Here is a 21977-nt window from a genome sequence, read left to right as displayed (position 1 = left end):
GAAAACCCTGAAGAAACTTCACAGATATTATAGTAAGGTTGTAATTGCAACAATTACTAATTGATGTAGTAGAAACAGGTGTAGGTCTAGTTGAGGCTGTATTTATATATAAAAATGAGTTAAAGGTAATGCTAATGCTACCTTGTAATAATTGTTATTATTATTATTATTGTTATTATTATTATTGTTATTATTATTATTATTATTATTATATGTATATATATATATGCACATAGATATACAGGTGCAATGGATAAATTGTTGCCATTTTATATTTTTAATGTTGCACATCCACATTGTTTTTGATTTTGTTGACTACCCATATATATAAAGAAATAAAGCTAGCATACTCCACTGGTTTAGTAATGTCAGTGTGCACACATGACAGAGTGATTGCTTTTAAGAAGAAAACTGGTATCAGATGTTGTGTGCAAGAGAGAAGACTGCATTGGTTTGGCCACATGATGTGTATGCATGGAGACAGATGCATAAAGAAGTGGCAAGCTCCAATTGTGGAGGCAACCTGTGAGAGGGGTTAACCCAGGAAGATGTCGGACGAAGTAATGAAAAAGGATCTTCAGATACTGGACCTCACTGTGGCAATGACAAGAGACTGGAAGTTGTGGCAATTTGCTGTACTTGAGAAGATGTGTCAAGCCAAGTAAAATCATTGTCATCCATACATACAGGCTTGTTCTTTACAGGTGCCACATAAAATGCACCCATGTTGGTGCTGCATAAGCACACTTGTGCCAGTGGAATGTAAAAAACACCCAGCACACTCTGTAAAGTGGTTGGCATTAGGAAGGGCATCCAGCTGTAAAAATCCTACCATAACAGACAATTTAGAGTCTGGACAGCTTCCTGGTTCACCAGATCCCATCAAACTGTCCAACCCATGCCAGCATAAAAAGCAGACGTTAAATGATGATGATGGATGTGTGTGTGTATGTGTGTAAGTATGTATGTATGTATGTTACATTGTTCATTTATCTAGAACTTTCAGTACTTTCCCAAATAAATAAATTGTTGATAAGTGTATCCTAATAATGTACCAGGTTTGATCTGCCCTTTTTGTTGATAAGCGTATCCTAATAATATACTTTTTCATGTTGCGTTAACGAATATCAATGAGTTTGAATAGTATTCGTTGTTTTAGTTAATCAGCAACTCAGACTTATAATGACTGAGTCAGTCAGCAACACTGGCTGGCAGTGGCTGTATGAATCAGTGTCTTAGCTTGAACTAACCAATCAAGACCACAAAATGAAATAAGTTTCTATGTGTACCATGATGGTAGAAGAATTTTGTTTCCTTTCTGAGAGCACAAACATCTCAAATTTACTATTCAACCATTGTCCTGGTACATACCTCCTCTTAGAGTCTGATTTTATTTTATTTTATTTTATTTTATTTTCATGCTTTTCATAAAAATAACTACTTTCAGTATATTTCTGAAAGAAGGATATGGAATGAAAATGTGAAACTGATATTTTAATTTCAAAATGTCTAAAATATCAAGCTTCAACTTTTGTAGCACCAATTATTAAAATTACTCTTTTTAGCTTTGAATGCTTTAAAATCACAGATCAAGTTGTTTCTCCTTACAATTTCAGAGTAAATTGATTCATATGATCTGTCAGTACCATAAAAAAATGCTAATTTCCATTACCATTTACTGTTTGATATTAGTAATTTGGGTCAACTCTCCTCTCATTAGAAATACAGGTACACAATCACTTATTTGGGACCAGATATGTTTTGAAATTCAGAATTTTTCTGATTTTAGAAGTGGCAGTACTGTATATCCATAGGATATAACTTCGATTATAAGTCATACTTCCCAGGAATAGCCTAGGCCACCCTACTCCAAATTTGGAAATAACTTTGGTTTGTATGGAAAAACTTTTGGTTTCTAGTGCTTTTCATTTTTATTTTAGGGTAAAAATATTGATAGGACATTTCTAAATCTAAGCTATTGAACTGATGTATGATTAGGCAAGTTATGAAACTCAAAATCAATATCCTACAGAAAATTGTAAGACTGTTGATGAGTAAGTTGTGGAGACTGAATGAAATATAAGCTGACATAATAGGTTTTATGGCATCAGACATTCAAATATTTACTGCACATTGCTTGCTGATATACAATACGATGAAGAAACATAGGTTTTGACCATCTACTAACTTCACAAGCTTTTGTAATTTACCTTACCAAACCTTTTACTGCACATGCATTTCTTTCTCCATTGGTTGTTACACTTATAAGTATTTCCATTCAGCATTATAATCTGACGATGTCATAACTGAATACCACTTGAGAGGTTCCATCAAGTGCAAGAGAATACAACATAAAACTTTTGGTCAATCACTTGAGAAATTATATTATGCTCAATATCTTATATTTTATGAACAAATTATTTGCAGCAAGACTGATATTCTGAAACAAACTTATTTTATACTGGACATATTTCCTCTACTGCTTCCATCATGCATTCGTTGATAAGATTCCTACCAGTACATGGTACGAGGGACGTTCAATAAGTAATGCCCCTGACCCACTTGCAGTTGTTTGATCTAGCTGAAATTTTGCATGTGCAATTATTTATATCTCTATAGATTAAGTGGCAAATTACAGCTCTGAACTAATTGTGGTTTCTGATTTACAGGTGTTTGAACTGAGTCAAGTGTGAAATGGAGCCTGTTGAGTGTTGAGCAGTGATCCGGTTTTTGTATTTGAAAGGACGCACACCATGGGAGACTTTTGATGAAATGAAAATAACTTATGGTGATGATGCCCCATCATATGACCTTGTAAAACGCTGGCATCGTGAATTCAAACATGGTCGGAACTCTGTGGAAACAGCTCCCAGATCTGGTCGCCCCGCTTCTGCCATTGATGAGGCATCTGTCCGTCAAGTTGAGGCTGCCATTTTGGAAGATCGACGCATAACTATTCACCAAATAGCCCATGAGGTCGAGATTAGTACTGGGTCTGTGGAAACTATCATTCATGACCATTTGCATATGCAAAAGGTATTTGCCAGATGGATTACCAGGTTGCTCACACCTTTCCAGAAGCAAGAACGCGTCGAGTGCTCGAGGATGAAATTTGGAGATGTGCCAAGAAGATGAGTCAAAATTTTTCAAAAGACTGATTACACAGGATGAAACCTGGGTCCATCACTATGATCCAGAGACCAAAGCCCAGTCAATGCAGTGGAAGCACCGTGACTCACCTCCTCCAAAGAAGGCAAGAGTGCAGCCCTCCGCTGGCAAGGTCATGCTCACAGTCTTCTGGGACCAGGACAGAGTAGTGATGACAGATTTCCTGGCAAAGGGTACCACAATTACAGGAGCCTATTATGCTTCACTTTTGAGGAAATTAAGAGAAGCTATCAAAATCAAGAGGCGGGGCAAGATCAGCAAAGGCATCCTCCTCCTACAGGACAACGCTCCGGTCCACAACTCGCGTGTCGCCAGATCAGAAGCTCAGGCGTGCGGCTATGCACTCCTCCCCCATCCCCCCTTCTCTCCTGACCTTGCACCCTCTGATTTTCACCTCTTCCCAGCCATGAAGTTGTTTTTGAAAGGAAAGCGTTTCCCAGATGATGCAGCCTTGATTTCTGAAGTCATGTCGTGGTTGGAGGACCAAGCTGCGGTCTTCTACAAAAACGGTCTCCAGAGCTGCATCAAACGATGGGAGAAATGCGTAACTCTGGGTAGTTCCTATGTAGAAAAAGACTAATAACTGTGCCATGTTTTGTTGCTCTACTGCTATGGGAAGTGGGTCAGGGGCATTACTTTTTGGACATCCCTCGTAATTCTCATTTAGCCAACAAATAGCAAATATTTTTGAAGGACTTGATCTATGCTTAGTCTCATAAAAGCAATCCTTTCACTACATTTAAGGCACAAAGCTTTATTTTCTTCTGTAAGGAAGTATTTCACAACCTTTTTTTTATGGACAATGCTGCCCATGTTATACCTTTTTTATTCTCTATCTTATTTTTTTTATTATGACTATAGGGCAGAATGTCTTCTCACTTTACAGAATACATGCTAAGAAGCTGTTTACATCATATTACAATATTCAGTTTTATATGATCTTACATAATCCTTTCAACTATCGGCACAAGACCTGAAATTTGGGGGAGGAGACTAGTTGATAACATTAACTCTAGTGTTTCATTGCTATTTAATTTATTGACCCCAAAAGCAAAGTTGATCTCAGCGGAATTTGAACTCAGAATGGAGTGACAGGCAAAATACCACTAAGCATTTCATCCAGTGTGCTAACAATTCTGCCAACTTGCCTCCTTATTTGATCTTATATAATAAAGAAATTGAAGGCTCTATTTATCTTTTTTCTCAACTAAAGTGAAATTAAATTAACTTTCCATAAACAGCATTAATATAGCATTTTAATATAGATCATTTTCATTCATTTTAAAATGGAGTCTGCGGAACAATAAGTATTATATGATAACAAAACGTGGTTATAAAAAGTGGTGACCTCCCGATGTGATCCCGTAGATAAACTACCACATAATAAAAGTATAGACAGTTGTGAAAAATATATAAATTTTCAATAGAAAATAGATGACAGTTTCATTACGCAAAATTTTATTAACAGAAATATATTTCATTATCAAGTTGAAGAACATGAAGAAAGAGAAAATAATTACTACATTAGTTTATTTATGTACATTTAGCATTTATAGTACAATTGGAAAGTAAAGTCATTTTGTCATAGAGAATTACGACTTAAAATTCACACTAGCTAATCCTTCGTACTAACTACTAGAGTTCACAACAATCCGCATAAGTCTTGCTGGATTTTTATCACTGACATGGCATAAAAAAATAGCCAATATCTCAATGAGTGAGTGTTGTGGAGTTTAGTAACAATCCTACGAACACTATCATGAGTGCCATGGAGTTTAGTAACAATCCTACAAACACTATGAGTGTCATGGAGTTTAGTAACAATCCTACAAACACTGATTAATTTCCCAAAAATCAGGGTTTTTATAACTGCACATACCTGAATTCTAAGAACCGTATTTCGTGAAAGAATTCTCTTTGATGAAAATTTAGAATTCAAAAATGGGCAGTAATTTTAACCAATGGGATACCAACAGTTATGCTTGTTTGGGCAAACGACCATTACGTCATATTGCCGTCTTTTATGACTCGCTACAATATTATTTTCTTTTATTTTAAATTGGTCAGGTGCACATAAATAATTGTTCTATTATTTTTCTACATATCATATAATATATACTTTATACTTAAAAAAAATAAATACCAAAAAACTGAAAATGTTTTAAATTAGTTTCACATTAAGCTTAATTTTTTTATCAAGTTTCACATTTTAACATTGAAACAGGAAGTTGGTTCAGTTTCACTTAGACGAGATTAAAGATAATTAAGCACTAAATAAAATTCGTAAATATTGTAGACTTGAGACTTAGTAGAAATGTTTCTGTGCACAGGCATTATGGTATGTTTAACTCAAACTTAAATTTAAAATTGACAACTGGAAAACAAGAAATGCAGTTTCCCAGGTTGTTGCAGGCTGAATAAATCAGTTACATTTAAGAAGAGTGGGCACAGAAGTATAGAGGGAGGCACCATCTCCATTGTCTCCTTCTATTCATCCATGCCTGCTCGATATCATTGTTGATCGCATCACAACTCTTCTCTCATCCCCCCTTATCTCCCCCATTTCTTCCTTTCCTCCTCCTCTCCTTCTGCCTCCATTTCTCCTTTCTCTTCTTCCCCTTCCTCTTTCACCAACCTTCACCTATCTGGCCTTACACCCTCGGATATCTATGAACTACTTGTCAAAATAGTAGGGAACACCTACTTCCAATTCAATGATGAGATATTTAAACAGATCCAGCTTCTCAGGCCTGCTGGCTATCTTGTACATGGACCAGCTCAAACACACAGTGCTTAACACCTGCCACTCATGTGTCTTCTTCTCTAGGTACGTCAATGACATCCTGACGCTTGCCCCTTCCCAGGAAGAAGCAATCACCATACATAAAAAATTCAACATCGACAATCACATAAAGTTAGAGATAGAACACCCACATGTGTCCAGAACCCTCTCTCTGCTGGATTTTCAAATCAGGATCACAGAGGAGGGTTACATCTAGATGAATTTTTATTAAAAAAAAAAGTGGCCAGTAGGTATCTGTATGCACATTACAAATCAGGCCTGCCCACCAGATCCAAAGCTGCATACATACAGAATGAGATAACATGCATAAGAGACAGCTGCAATGAAGTAACTGACAAAGCCACCAACACCATGCGGTTCCTCAGGAACTTAGCACACAATGGTTATCCGCCATCAGGCGCCAAACAACTGCATCTGCAAAGCATGAAAGCAGGTAAACAACACAAGAAAGCCCTTAACATCAGGTTAGTAAAGTGCTTCCTTAGACTGCCCTACTTTGAGGACAGAACAACAGCAGCTATCCAGCATGCCATTTGCGGGGAGGGACTTAACATACAGTTGGTACATACCAGTCCATCCTTGAGAAAAGTCCTGTCAAGGAAAAATACCACAGAGTGCACCGTGGGGTGCTCACGGGCCTATGTAGTATATGAGGTAGTCTGCAATAAATGTAGAGCATCCTATATAGGAAGTACCACTAGGAAACTACACATCTGTATAAAGGAGCATATGCAGACAGACACTTCGATAAAGAAACACCTTAAGAAGTGCCAAACCTGGAATTTCAAAGTTTGCATCAAGGTAATCCAAGGCAACAGGGCCAGTCTCAGAATTATGGAAGCTCTCCTTATAAATGAAACTAGCCATTAACAATAGGAAGGAACTACACAAAGCAGACTGTTGCTATAGAAACAACAGTCCACACATCACCTTCCTGCCCTGCCCCCTTCCTCCTACACACACACACACACAACTAAACAACAAACTTTTTCCAACCACTGCTTTTCCGAATGTCCTGAAGAAGGGGGTCTTCATCCTGAAATATAGAAATACAAGATAAAACTGTAGCTTTGTTTTATTTTATTTTCATTTTGTAGTTTGCATTGTTCCAGCTTTACACAACAACAACTATCTGAAGGAGGGTAAAATACCCTCACTGTGAAGAGAGTCAAATACCATCCTGCATTATAAAAAGGGTGATAAAGAAGATTTTAAAAAATTATTACCCCATATGACTCTTGTCACGCCTCTATATGCTGTTTACAAAGGTCATAGTCACCAGACTATCGAAACACTGCAGGTTTCTATAAGAACTACAATATGATAGATCTTATATTCACTCTAACACAGTTCATAGAATGAGCAAATGAATATAAGCTTCTGTGTATCATTTCTGTTTATTACAAAAAGGCCTTCAATGGTTTTGAAATGAACATAGTGCTGAAATCTCTGCAAATGCAAGGTGTTAAGGTGCAATACATCAAACTGCTCAGGGATGCAAACTCTGGATGCACAACAGATACAGCTTTGCTATCACCACCAGTAAGGGTCCCAATAGGGCTCTTTACCACATGTTTAGAAATGGTCATCAAAGACATTGACTGGACAGGCGACATGAACATCAATGGTGAGTAACTAATACACTTTTGATTTGCAGATGACATTATACTCATCACTGAAAATACAGACCAGCTGCTGACTATGCTGACAGAGATGGTTACTCAGAGCTTAGCAGTTGGTCTTAAAGTGAACCAAATGGAAACAAAATATATGTAGTCGGAAGACATAGCACAAGGCTAAATAGAGGTGAGAAGCAATGAAATCAAGGAAGTAAAGAAGTACATCTATTTAGGGTGTACAGTGAATACGTACTGAGATAGGGATGCTGAAATCTCAAAGAGAATAAGGGCAGGATGGAAGGTATTTAATATAAATAAAGCTAGAGACAATACTGTGCATACCAGACTTTTCAGTAACATTCCTATGCAAGTGAGATGTGGGCTACTACAAAAAGGATAGAACATTGATAGGTTATGACACAAAGAGCCATAGAAAGATCCATGTTAAGAATATCATTATGAGATCATATTTGAAAATGGAGCAGAGTGGATGTTGTGATTGCAGAATACTGAAAGCACAAGTTCACTGGGCCAGAAATATCTCAAGGCTCACAGACAACAGGTGGACCTGTTCAGTTGCCAAGTGGTATCCAAGAGATAAGAAAAGGCTACTTAGAAGGCCTCTACAATGATGGGAAGACGATTATTTAAGTAATTTGGATCAAGATGGAAGAGAATGGCGCAGTCAAGACAAAATTGGAAACACATTGTGACCAGCAGACTATAACAGCACCTGATGGTTTAGTCAATGTTATCATTAGTCCCATAAACTTTTGTCTGGTGAGTAGACATATGAGGAATGGAAACAACATTCAACATCTAGTCATGCTGTCTTTATTTCATGCATAATGGGTGTGAATTGAGAGAGAATTGACTGCAATTCTAAGAGTTTAGGTCACAACAGAGAGCCTTCCCACCCATCTATATGCTCATGAGTTATTTAACATTTTTCAAGTGATAGAATTATCTCAGATTATAAGAGTCACACTAGAATATTATGGAATCAACTCCCAAAGGATTTGTATTTCTGAATATACATTTTGCCAAGTGTTCATTTTAGCTTTCCTTGTTTCTTTGAATAAGTAAAATGTATACCAATAATATACTGAGAATGTGACTGAGTCAGTTAGGTCAAACAAAAGGCAAGGGTTGTCCATACTACAAACATTACAGTATATTAGTTCAAATTCAAGTGTAGTCAGGCTTGTATTTTATCTCTGTGGGATTGATAATAATACAGCCAATACACTTAATCTAGTAGGGGTAAATGTATCAGCTGTATATATGTATAACTAGCTGTTGGACCCAGCTTTGCTCGTGTTTTTTTCTGTGTTGAAGTTAAGCCTACCTCTGACCTTGTAATGAAATCTTCTACATTCCCCATGCCAACTATTACCCATTAAGATGTTATATCTGGTTTGGATTTTATCTGGCAGGGATTTTATCTGGTTAATGCTTTTGACATACTCCTACATACTGGACCATCTGAATTCGCAGTCAAACTACAGGGTGTACCTCAACCCGTTGAGAGTGATGTTTGTTTATTTCTCTCCCCCTTAATGCCATCCTCTGTGCAAAATTGCTCAGCGTGTCCAATCTCAGCAAAATCCAAAGAAAAGTGTTAAGGTGATGTCATAAAATAGAATCCATGTGACCATTTACATGAAAATTATCCCATTGACTTTTAAATCCCAATACATTATATGAATAATCAATGTTTCATATGTCGAAGGGGGTCAGTTTTCTTCAAAATCAGTTCATTATTTTATTGTGAGTGAATTTTGACAATTTCTGCCTTTCACCACTTTAATTTTAATTCTACTACATGACTCTAACCATAAACTTTACCTAAATGTCAAATTTCATCAAAATCAGATGAATTCTGTAAAAGTTACAGCATAAAATATTAATTCTATAGGTAATTGCATACAAAAAAACCTATTGATTTCTTAAAATCCCCTACTCACACGCAATTATCAAATTTTTGTCAACTCTTCATGCTGACATCAACTAATGGACATGAAGTGTAATCACATGTAAAATTTCTACTTGCATTTGTGCCCTTTTTGAGCCCTTTTGAATTAAATAAACACCTTTACCGTCTCCTCCACCACAAAATTTACCTACATCTCAAATTCATTAAAATCAGATAAAAAATATAAAAGTTATGGCTAAAAATAAAATCCCTGTGGGTATTTGCACACAAAAAGCCTATTGATTTTATAAAACCACCGCTCAGGTGCAATTGTCGACGTCATATACTGACATCAACTCACTGCCATGAGCCTTGCTCACTCATCAAGTTTCATCAAAATCGGACAAAAAATGCATAAGCTGCAGGGAAAATAACATCATAATGGGAATTTCCAGTTCAATTGAGCTCACGAAAATTGATGCCAACTGAGCATTATCGAATTTTTGAAAACTTCAGGGCATGTGATCTATCTATGTATCAAAAATCATTAAAATTGGTTGGACAGTGTGGGAGGAGTTGGAGTAACTCCAAACACACACACAGACACCATTGCATATTTATGTATATAGAATTTCCTTTCTCATACGAAATTGATCTACTGCGTCTCCTCAATCATAAACTCTTTACAACCATTGACAATGTTGTTTACTGTACTCTTCCACTGCTGCTTCTGCTTCTCCAACTAGTCCCTTTTATGGACCAACAAGGGAGCTCTTATGTGGTTACTTGATTTGTTAGAAATCTTACTCAAATTACATCCCACCCTCTCAATCAAGGGAACAATAGATTGGTGTTTCTTACAGAGGTAGCAGGAGGCTACAGGGAGTAAAAAGAGAGCAGACAAATTGCTATGTTTTATAATATTAAGATAGTTTTAAACTTTTTAAATTTGTCCAACACCATCGTGAAGAAAAAAAATTATATGGATAAAAAAACTCTGAAGGTGAGGAAGTTGGTAAGTAATATAGTCCTACACACTTCTAAAAAGCTAATAGCTGCTATATCTTTAATCATAACTTTGCTCTATCAGATTGAATTGGGACTAAACAACAACAATTTCAGCTGACTGTACATCTCCTTATCCAAACTAAAATCTGCACATACTCATGCACACTTGCACACACCCTTGCTTTGCCCATTATATTATCTATCTCACTTTATTTCTTTCAGACACTTTCTTTAGTTGTGGACCCAATCCTTCTTTCCATCTAGAATAACACCACACTAAAATTGTTTTCCCCACTTTGTGCTTTTTTTATCCCCCCAAGCAAGCCACTTTGCAAGAAATCAAAGTGAACATTAACCATGCTAGCATTTCCCAATTACCCTATTTCTGACTTGTTCACTGGTGATTTAAAGAAGACCATGGATTTGGGCTAATCTCTTTCTGAGACTAACTTTCATCATCATCAGTTAATGTCCATTTTCCATGCTAGATGGTTTGGCAGGAACTGGCAAGCCAGAGAACTGTATCAGGCTCCATTGTTTGGTTTGTATGGTTAGGTACCCTTCCTCTTGCCAACCACTTTACTGAATGTACTGGATGCATTTTGTGTGGCACCTGGTGCATTTTTACATGGCACCAGCATCAGTGAGGTCACCTAGTAACTTGCAAGACAAGAACCCTTCAGCTGGGAGAGGGAATGGTACTGAGGGAAGTGGCTTTGGGTTGGTTGAGAGGTTAAAGTATAAAAGAGAGATAAAGATGGGTGTCTTACTATAGAGGAGATACTTGGCTACCTCAGTGGGGCAAGAATGAAGAGGGAAAAGTGATAGAGAGGTAGAGAGAGAGAGAGATGGTGAAGATCTGGTGGGGACATATCTACAAGGTATAGTGGGTGGAATATTAAGTGGTACAGAAGGGATAGAGGGGTATGTTACATAAGAGTGTGAAGGAAGATGTTTAGAGATAGAGGTGAATGTAACATGATGATGAGAGAAATGAGAATGGCTGGGGGGCGGGGGTTATGGTAGATATGCAAGGGCATGTAGAGTGTGTGTGGATAACAAAATAAGCAAAAAAAAATTTGTTTTTTATCACACCTTTTTTTTTCCCCACAGTTATTCAATATTGTTTTTTAACCTTGATGTGGGTGAGATTTTTGGTGTTTATAATGATATTCTTTTTCATCACAGGTCTGGATCATGAACAACTAACAAGAGCTTCAGAGAACTTTGCCTCTTCAACAACAACAATTACTACTACTACTACTACTGCTACTACTACTACTATTATACCAATGTTATGTAATTTTTAAGATGATTAGTCAAAAATGAATCTCTACTGTTAACAAGACATGAATTCAAATGGGATGAACCCAGTGTTTTTACGGGATGCAAACCTTGCTATTTTTTCTCAGCTGCAGGTTTACACTTTCTTATTGTGACTTGTTGAAAGTAATCATGACTGGCTGCATCCAGTCAGACGTGTTGTCATGGATACACATGGCAATACTGTCTCACTACCATGCAGTCAAGTCTGATCAACATCTGTTGCAGCTAGATTCAGAAAACATTCCCATCATCAATCTTCTACGTAGCAACAGCTACACTCTTGCTGTAAAGTCTTTTTACTCTCACTCCTACAACATATGGGGCCAAGTGATGTGCTTTAACTTCTTAGCCATGAAAACTCTTCCAGTTGCTTAGTTATGACCTTCTCATATATGGATCCCGTCCAAAGGGAACAGCCATTGACTCCACCCAAACTACAACAACCAATATCTGTTGCTAATCATCATATAAATTCCTCTTAAAATATCTCACATTTGCCATTTCCTACTGACGGTACATGTGGATTATACTTGCAAGTATTTCTTACAAATCATTAACTATTCTGGCCATTTTAATAAATATCTGCAGATCTACCCTGGCTACAAGGCTTATCAATGCAGATCATGTGATAAGGTGTTCTCTACAATGTCTAATCTTAACCAGCACACACGTGTACACACTGGGGAGAGGCCATTTTTCTGCAAGTGGTGTTCTCGCCGTTTTAGTCGGAAGAATAACCTTGTAAGTCATATGCGCACCCATGCTGCTGAAAATGAAGAAAGTGCTGGCCACCACTCACCAATTACTAAACAATACTGCTGCCAAAAATGCAATAAAACTTTTAGCAGTGTTGAACTTCTCAATTCACATAAAGTGTCACAGCATAGTGATAACAGCAAACGAGGTCACCATGAATGTAACATTTGTGGCAAAGTATTTGTAAGTGGAGTTATGCTGACAATCCATGTTCGAATGCACACAGGTGAGAGGCCGTATGGATGCATGTTTTGTGAAAAACGTTTTGCCACTTCATCTGATCTTAACAGACACACTCGCATTCACACTGGAGAGAAGCCATTTCAATGTCGTTTCTGTGGAAAGAGGTTCACACAGAACTCCAACCTTAAAGTTCATTTGCGCACTCATACCAAGGTTTATCCACACCACTGCATGCAGTGTAGTATTGGTTTCACAACACGGGCTGCCCTTACACAACACATTCGTGTACACCACAATGATAACAGCACTCCTACTGACAACATTATCAGTAACAAAGGTGACATTGCTAAAAAAAGCAGTACTACCAAGAGCCCACCTAATGATACAATCAACAATAATAATATTACTACTAACAGAAATAATAAAGGCACTCAGGGACTGTTAAATATTGTTTCTAAACAAGTTGAGGTAAAGAAACTAGAAGATAAAGTGGTTCCTCTTGACTTCTTCCCATCAACTGTTAGTAGTTGGGATAAACAGCTGCTGTCTAGCTTAATGTCTGGTATCAGTTCTTCACCAACAAATGTGGCAAAAGAAAATCCTACCACAGCTGAAAATTTCCCAGTTGAAGGTCAAAACCCATTAATGTGCAGCCTTTGTTCAAGACAGTTTCTTGAAGTCAGTAATCTTGTGCAACATCTCAAGGTGGAACATGACTTGTGTGATAGCAGTATGGATGTTGATCCACTACCTTTAGTGGTCACAAAAGATGAAGTAGATCGTAAGTCTGTCCTTCAGGATTTGGCACCTGATAACCAATTTACTGTTAAAACAGTGCTACTTGATTTTGACGACAAAGTCATTACCGAGGAGCCAGTGGTCCAATCTTCTTCTGATGCTGCAGGTTACTTCAGCAAAGAAAGCTCATGCAGTAACAACACAAGCAGTAGTAGTTCTGAGAGTGAAATTGCATTAGCTGACAACCTCCAGTCATTGTTATATAATAGTGATAAAGTTGTAGGAGTAGAAAATCCTAAAGAAGCCGGTGTCAATGAAACAAAAACAAGTAGTAGAATAGTGAAAAATAGCATCAGTCAAACTCCAAGCCAGACTGGATCCAACATAAAAGTTGAATTAGATTTTGACAACTGCCAAAAATTAGAGGAGACTGCAAATGTGGCTGATTTAACTAGCACGAATGATATGATGCTGTTAACACCTTCAGGTAACTCAACTGTTTCAACATCTTACTCAGGTACAGAACCAGTGTCATTATTAGGCAAGGATATAGAAGTGAACTCTGGCAGGGATTCATCAACAAGAGTTCATGAAATTCCCACATGTTTAGTAACAAGTGAAGGAATTTTGGAGGAATGGGAAACTAGCAGAGACATTGGTTCCACCAACTGTAATACTTTGCCTATCTATGTTAGTGATGATAGTAGTGAACAGTCCTCAGGGTGCAGCAGTCTTATTCCTAATTCCTTTGCTGTTTCTGCACTGAACATTCCAAGTAGCAGTCCTTGTATATCAGAGGATATTCAATGCCAAATACCTGACATGCAGGCTCTAACAAATCTAGAAAGTTTTGCTTTTGACAGAGATTCTAATAATGTAACAAACAGTGGTGAGTCTTCCTACTTGTGTGAAGAATTTGTAGATATTAACACATTAAACTGTAACTATTCTGAAAGGTCAGACAAAAGACTGAAAATTGACCCAGAAATTACCTGCATTGATTTGTCTTCTCCACTTCAGGATAAACTTGCATCTAAAATTTGTGCTGATGAAGAATCATGTTTGTCATCTGAGTCACATGATGGTACTAACAAAGTAGCTAGTAAAGGGTACCTACTCACTGATGCCAATAAAAATGAAATGGGAAATGTTGTTCCCCTGTCTTTATCATCATCAAATGGTGTATGTTTTAGAGAGAGCAACTGTACAGATAACAGTATAACCACTGTAAATAATGCTAACGTAGATGATGGCAGGGATTTGAAGAGAACTTCTATCCAAGGTGATGATAAGTTGTGTGGCCAAGAGAACCAGTATGCATGTATGTTGTGTAGTAAGACATTCCAACAGGCCAATCACCTGACATATCACATCAGGACACACACTGGTGACCGTCCATATAAGTGTGTATATTGTGGCAAGGCCTTTGCTAAGCCGTCCGATTTGAATCGCCACACCCGAATTCATACTGGGGAAAAACCTTTCAAATGTGAGTTTTGTGCCAAGCGTTTTACACAGAATTCAAATCTTGTGTCCCATTTACGCACTCATGCTACATCACAACGGCCATACAGATGCAGTCACTGCAATAAATCCTTTTCAGACTTTCCACTTCTCAGTAAACATCTTGCATGTCATACAACCAAAAGCTATAAATGCAAACTGTGTTTGCGAACTTTCAGCAGCATTCATCTACTTTCCAAGCACACCACACATGCTCATAACCATCTAAATGTCAGAAGTGGAATTACCAAACAGAAACGTTGTCATATTTGCAATACATGTGGTAAAGAGTTCCTTACATCCTCAGATCTCAAGCGTCACACACGCATACACACTGGTGAGAAACCTTTTGCTTGTGACTATTGTGAGAAAAGATTCAATCAAAGCTCTAATCTTATTTCTCATGTAAAAACACATTCAGGTGTAAAGCCATACAAATGTGATTTCTGTCCCCGTGAATTCTTCTCAACAGCCATGTTATATCGTCATCGAAGATTACATACAGGTGAAAAGCCTTACAAATGCAATATATGCCAAATGTGCTTTTCACGGGCAAACTTTCTCAAATATCATATGGCAACCCATTGTGAACTTGAAAATTCTTCTGAATCAGCTGTCCAAGTACATGAGAAGAAAACTTCAAAACCCCTTGAAACTATGGCAGGTTACTTATGTTCTCCTCAGCCACAGTCCCATGTTGAGGAAGAACCCAAAGAGATAGTTGATGGAAAAGATAATGCAGATAAAGGAGAAGTGATAACTAACTCCTACAGTGAAACAAAAAATAGCAGTTGCAATGAATCCCCTTCAAATAAGGCAGAGCCTTCAGAAAATATTACTTTAGATCTTAGCACATATGTCAGCAATGATGGTAACATGTATCTTACATCTTTACCAGCTTCTGTAGAATCTGAGGATCCAGTTGGTTCAAAGAAATTAGTCAGTATGATGACAACATTAGCACCTCGTTTGCAGTATAGTGGTTTCCAATGTCCATTTTGTATGAAGTCCTTTGACCACTCCAGCCTTTTGATCAATCACATCATGACTCATAATGAGCAGAAACATTATTCCTGTAAAGTCTGCTCAAAATCCTTTTTCACCAGATCTGCACTCAGACAACATTCTTCAAGACATAGACAACGTAAGCCATTCAGATGTGGCTACTGTTCTCGTCGGTTCTATCTCAATGTCTTTTTATTACTGCATTTGAAGAAACACACTTCAATCTGCAAGTACGTGTGCAATGTATGCTGTTGGGTAACAACCAGCCTTGTTCAGGTTAGGCACCATAAGAAACTCTATGCTGGAAGACAACATACATTCAGTGTGAAACATTCTGCTGAGCCTGGTGTCAGTAATGTTGAAACCCAAAATAGAACATATTATCCCAACAAGTTCACCATTTCCTTGTCTAAAAAGTTATACCAAAGACAAAATAACATGGAGAATCCTGGCAATAAATTATTTCAATGTAGTATGTGTTTAGAACGCTTTCAACACCTCTCTAGTCTTGGTCAGCATGTTGTAGTGCATAAGAAGAGTGACAGACACAGAAAAGAAAATACAATTCAACCAATAACACTTCTCCAGGTTAGATCTGGTCATTGGCAACTTAATAAAGGAGACAAAAAGTTTCAAGACAATCCATCATCGACCTACATAACATCTACATCAAAATTTGATGCAGACTCTGTCTCACAGGAGAGAAAAGATGCTTCTGATTCCAAAGAAGTTGAATTATTCAACAGGTCTAAGTCCAATAGATTAATTTCTAAGACCACTCACAACTATAGGCCAAGTGTTAAACCTCTAGAGATCTCTATTGCAGGACACAGTTGGTTAACTGGTGACTCTGCATTTACTGAAGAATCCCCAGCTTACAAAAGATGCAATGAAAATACACAAAGTGTAGCTTATAATGCTACAAAATCCAAGGCTAAATCTAAAAATCAGGTAAAAAGTTTGAAAAGGCAGGTAAATTTTCAAAATGCATCCATACAGAAAGACACTACAATTACACAAGCTGCTGTGGATGAATCAGGGAATGACCCCGAGGCTGTTATGAAACAATCTAAAACTTCATTAAATCAAGAAGGCAAAATAAGGCCAAAATTTCCAATAAGTTCACCAAGTTTAGAAAATAATCGTAAACAACACCAGTGTGAAATATGTGGTCGTACTTTTGTTCAGGCATGTCACTTAACTTATCACATTCGAACACACACTGGAGAAAGACCTTATGGCTGCAGACATTGTGGGAAAGCTTTCTTCACATCATCTGATCTGAAACGTCACACACGAGTTCATACAGGTGAGAAACCTTTCAAATGCAACCATTGCCGAAAAAGATTCACTCAGCGTTCAAATTTACTCATCCACACTCGCTCTCACACTGGTGATAGACCTTATCGATGTCGTTTATGCCCAAAAAAATTTTCAACTTCTTCTATGTTGGCAAGACATCAACAAACTCACTCTACAATCACCAATCATTCTGAAATCAATTTCTGTTGTCCTGCTTGTCAACAGAAGTTTACTAATTATTACAGTCTCACTAATCATCTCAAAGCTTCTCATCCAAGTTTGGTGAAAAAACCAGAGTACAAGAAAAAAGAAAAGACAACGTCCACTCCACATGCATCCAATAAGTCAGATTCATCATGGCTGCCTGTGAAATCTGGAACAGTCACTATTTCTGATGATTCACTATCTGATACGGCCACATATTTGTCAGCTACACTAAGCTGTGCTGTGTGTGAAAAGTCTTTCCCAGATAGCATTCAGCTTTCTAAACACCAGTGTAACCAACAACCTCAAGAAGATAACCTGAATTGGGCCACAAATGTTAAAGCCTTTGATTCTACAATATCAACATCTGCTTCACAGAAAGATTTATCTGGCAGAATTCCATCTAGATCAGTATTCAAATCTAATGAAAGCTTCTATAACAACAAAGGACTGAACAGGAGCTTGGGAACCATGAATGTAACCACTGGAAATGTTGATTTGATGGAAGAGCAGCCATCTGATCCACAAACAACAGAAACTAGCAAGGAAACTAGCAACCTCCTCAAATCTCTAAGTTTGTCAGATAAAGATCCAGAAAATGTTGCAACAGAGGAAAAAGTATGTGACTTGGTAAAGGAAAAATCTGATGTAGTTTTAGTTGAAAAGCTTGTGCCAGTTACCAAGACAAATGAGAAAGAACAGTCAGCACCATCTCAACCTATAGTGGCTGGGAATAAAAAAATCTCTGAGGAGAAGTCCCCAAACCAGTGTGAAATCTGTTTCCGTACATTTTCACAGTCTTCCCACTTGCGTTACCATCTCCGCACACATACAGGTGAACGACCCTACCACTGCGATTACTGTGATAAGGCATTTTTCACATCCTCTGATCGAAATCGACACACTCGAGTGCACACTGGAGAAAAGCCATATGGATGTGGCCTATGTCAGCGTACCTTTTCGCAAAAGTCTAATTTGATGGGACACTTGAAGACACACAACCGCCATGGTACAGCAGCAGTTTCTTACACATTTTCTAAAGGACAAAAATTTCTTAACGGGACACATGCATCAAGTTTGAAGGTTCAGTTTAAGAAGTCTTCCGAAAGAGACTCTTCTATTTCTAATATTCATTCCTCTTCTGCTTACTCTTCATTGTCTTCCTCCATTTCCCATAGTTCCATTAGAAGAACAGAAAAAGTTTTTCAAGATTCTTCCAAATCCATTTGGAACATTCAGTGCAAAGTAGGGTCTGTTTTAAAGCCAATCCTACACCTCAATACCAAAGAGTTAGACCATAACCAACAAAAAAGTTCTTTCAAAACTCAAGAAACCAATCAAAGTCGTTTTTCCACTGAAGATACAATGTCACATACAAGGTCTTTCTTATCAGTTAATGATAAACAGAACAAAAGTGAGTTTCAGTGTTCTTTGTGCTCTCGTACTTTTCCACTGCAGAAACAGTTGGCTTCTCACATGCGCTACCACAGTGGTGTGCATCGGTATCCTTGTTCTATCTGTGCCAAATCATTCCTAAAGATGTCTGATCTGCGTCGACATTTGCGTGTTCATTCAGGAGAAAAGCCATTTGTTTGCAAATGGTGTCCTCGTAAGTTTTCCCAATCATCGAACCTCACTGCTCACCTGCGCACTCATTCAGGTGAAAAACCTTTCCAATGTGGACTCTGCAATAAGAAATTTTCACAGTCGTCTTCATTGAAGATGCATACAAAGATGCATCAACCAATCTGCATTCCTGCTCGGTGCCGATTTAGTCCCATTTAGCAATTCCATTTTTTTTTTTAATCACTTATGCCAAAGCATAGTTATAGGTCAGCAATCTGTTGTTTCAGTGACCTCCACTTGCCAAAAATACTGAAATATATTAAAAACACCCCTGCCCGCCCATCCCACCAAAAAATAGAAATTTAAAAAGCAATTATACAAAAAAAAAAGAGAAAAAGTAAAACTAAATGGGTCTGATGTAAAAGGCCTAGCATGTAAAAACTTATCTGTGAATATGTATAGGGGTATGTTAATGAAGGTTTAGCAAGACAAATCTATGCAGTCTATTGACCCACATTCTATATATATAAAGATACATGAGTGTTTGTGTGTGTGTGTGTATCTGTATATATGAATATGTATCTGTGTATATGTATGTATATGTATCTGTGTGTCTGTATATACATGTGTACATACACACATACCATATGTACATATATATATGTAACAATCATACCTATGCACACACACACACATAGTTATACCTAATCATACATATTTATTTGCAAACACATCTCTTTCTCACTCTCTCTTTTCTTTTCTCTTTTTCACACCATCACACATGAGTGTGTGTATGCATGTTTGTAAATGGGAAGAGAGAACTAGTTATTCTTTTAAATTTTTTATTGGGAACATGACTACATTTCAGTTTTGTTTTATTGCTGATTTTTCATATATTTTTCCTTCACATATATATATATATATTATATATATATATATACACACACACACACACACCACACACACACACACAGATATATATATATATATATATATATATATATAATATATATATATATATATATACATACATATATATATATATATATGTATGCATGTATATGTATATTTATTTATACACACACACACACACACACGTGTGTGTGTTTATATAAATGTAAACACACACATACATAATTTCTCAATAAGCAAATATGAAAAAATCCTCAGTAAAAGAAGATTAAAGCTGCATAACAAACATTGTTTTCAGTAATATATACCACCAACACCTATGTATGCATATGTATGTGAAGTATATTTGTGTGTGCATGTGTGTTTTGTTGAGCTTAATTTTCTAATGTCTTTTGCTGAGTGCTGGTAAATCATCCAAAGCATTTTACCAAATATTACCTTGTAGCTGGTTGAATAATATTCCAAAGTTCATTTATTAAATGAGCTTTCACCAAAAACTTGTTGATATTTTCAAGTGCATGGGGAAAATACATTGCATATTGTAGACATATAACTGGACTGGTACATATAAACAGATTAGTGCATATGGATGGATTAGTACATATGAATAGCTAAGTACATATAGATGGAGTGGGGGAAGATTCATTTATTCTTTTACTTGTTTCCGTCATTTGACTGCGGCCATGCTGGAGCACCACCTTGAAGGGTTTTAGTTGAACAATTCAACCCCAGGACTTATTTCTTGAGCCTAGTACTTATTCTATCAGTCCCTTTTGCTGAACTGCTAAGTTACAGGGACATAAACACACCAACACCAGTTGTCAAGTGTTGATGAGGAGACAAACACAAAGATACGCACAGATAGATATATACATATATATATATATATATATATATATATATATATATATATATATATATGTGTGTGTGTGTGTGTGTGTATATACGACAGGCTTCTTTCAGCTTCTGTCTGCCAAATCCACTCACAGAGCTCTGGTTAACCTAAGTCTATAGTAATAGACACTTGCCCAAAGTGCCACACAGTGGGACTGAACCTAGAACCATATAGTTGGGAAGCAAACTTCTTACCACACAGCCACACCTACACCTATGAATAGATTAGTCTATTCATTCTATATAAAGAAGCCTATAAATAGTGGTGAGGTCATATCTCAGAATGCTGATCCTCATAAAGAAAATGGCAAAGGACTATGACTGGGAAAGAGATATATGGTCCTGCCTAATACATACTAGTATAGAAAAGCAAACATAAAACTGATAATAATGATATCTGTGTTAGGAAGAGCATCCAGCTATAGAAACCATGCCAAAGCTGAAACATTGGGGCAACACATTGTCCTCCAGTCTAGTTAACCCTGTTGGACAATCCAACTGGTGCCCCCATCGAAAGTAGACATGAAAGGATGCTGTTTTGATGATGATGATGATATATAGTGGATTCTCCTATTGGCTTCAACATATGAGGGTCTAACAGCCAATATTATAATTGTTAGACTACCCACACAGATGATTTGTTTATAGTAGTGAAGGCTTATATAGGAGCAGCTACACCTTTGAGAAATGCTTAGAAAGTTGGTGCAAATGTTTGCCAGAACAACATACCTCAAGCTTTTCTGTTAGAGTTCTTTATCTCCTGGGTTAGTTGCCTTTGCCATGGCTTAGATTCCAACACATCCTGGTAGATTAAACCAGCAGCCCTTGAGGGTAACCTGTATCATAATTTTCTGTTACTTGTTCCTCATAAACAATGGAGGATAGAGCAAATGCAGTTATTAAACCATCTTCTTTTTCACCAGTTTGATAAATGGTGAAATAAATTTAAATTTATTAAATTTAATATTTTAGCCAGGAACCCTGGACAGCTGTATTTTCCAAGGCTTTTAATTATAATAATATTTTTACTCACTCAACTGAACAAGTGTTACACTACTTGTTGAACTTCATACCA

General features: G+C 37.1%; 1 protein-coding gene across 2 annotated transcripts in view; it reads left to right on the top strand.

The window, feature by feature from the left end:
• The window catches only part of LOC115221394 (zinc finger protein Xfin-like), a 35228-nt gene extending 15510 nt beyond the window's left edge, over window positions 1-19718 (top strand). The window contains exons 1-2 of one of the 2 annotated variants that reach the window (XM_036510795.1): window positions 10502-10520; window positions 11702-19718. In XM_036510795.1, the coding sequence (XP_036366688.1) occupies window positions 12485-19315 (6831 nt within the window). In that variant the 5' untranslated portion in view covers window positions 10502-10520; window positions 11702-12484 and the 3' untranslated portion in view covers window positions 19316-19718. Of the gene's footprint in view, window positions 1-10501; window positions 10521-11701 lie in introns of those variants that run through there. The other variant, XM_036510794.1, reaches the window with a different exon arrangement.
• Window positions 19719-21977: the final 2259 nt, after the last annotated feature.

This window comes from Octopus sinensis, linkage group LG18 (assembly GCF_006345805.1).
Source record: "Octopus sinensis linkage group LG18, ASM634580v1, whole genome shotgun sequence".
In the NCBI taxonomy this organism is placed as follows: Eukaryota; Metazoa; Mollusca; class Cephalopoda; order Octopoda; family Octopodidae; genus Octopus; species Octopus sinensis.
Note: the sequence above shows the minus strand (reverse complement) of the source record. Positions and strands in the feature narration are given on the sequence as shown.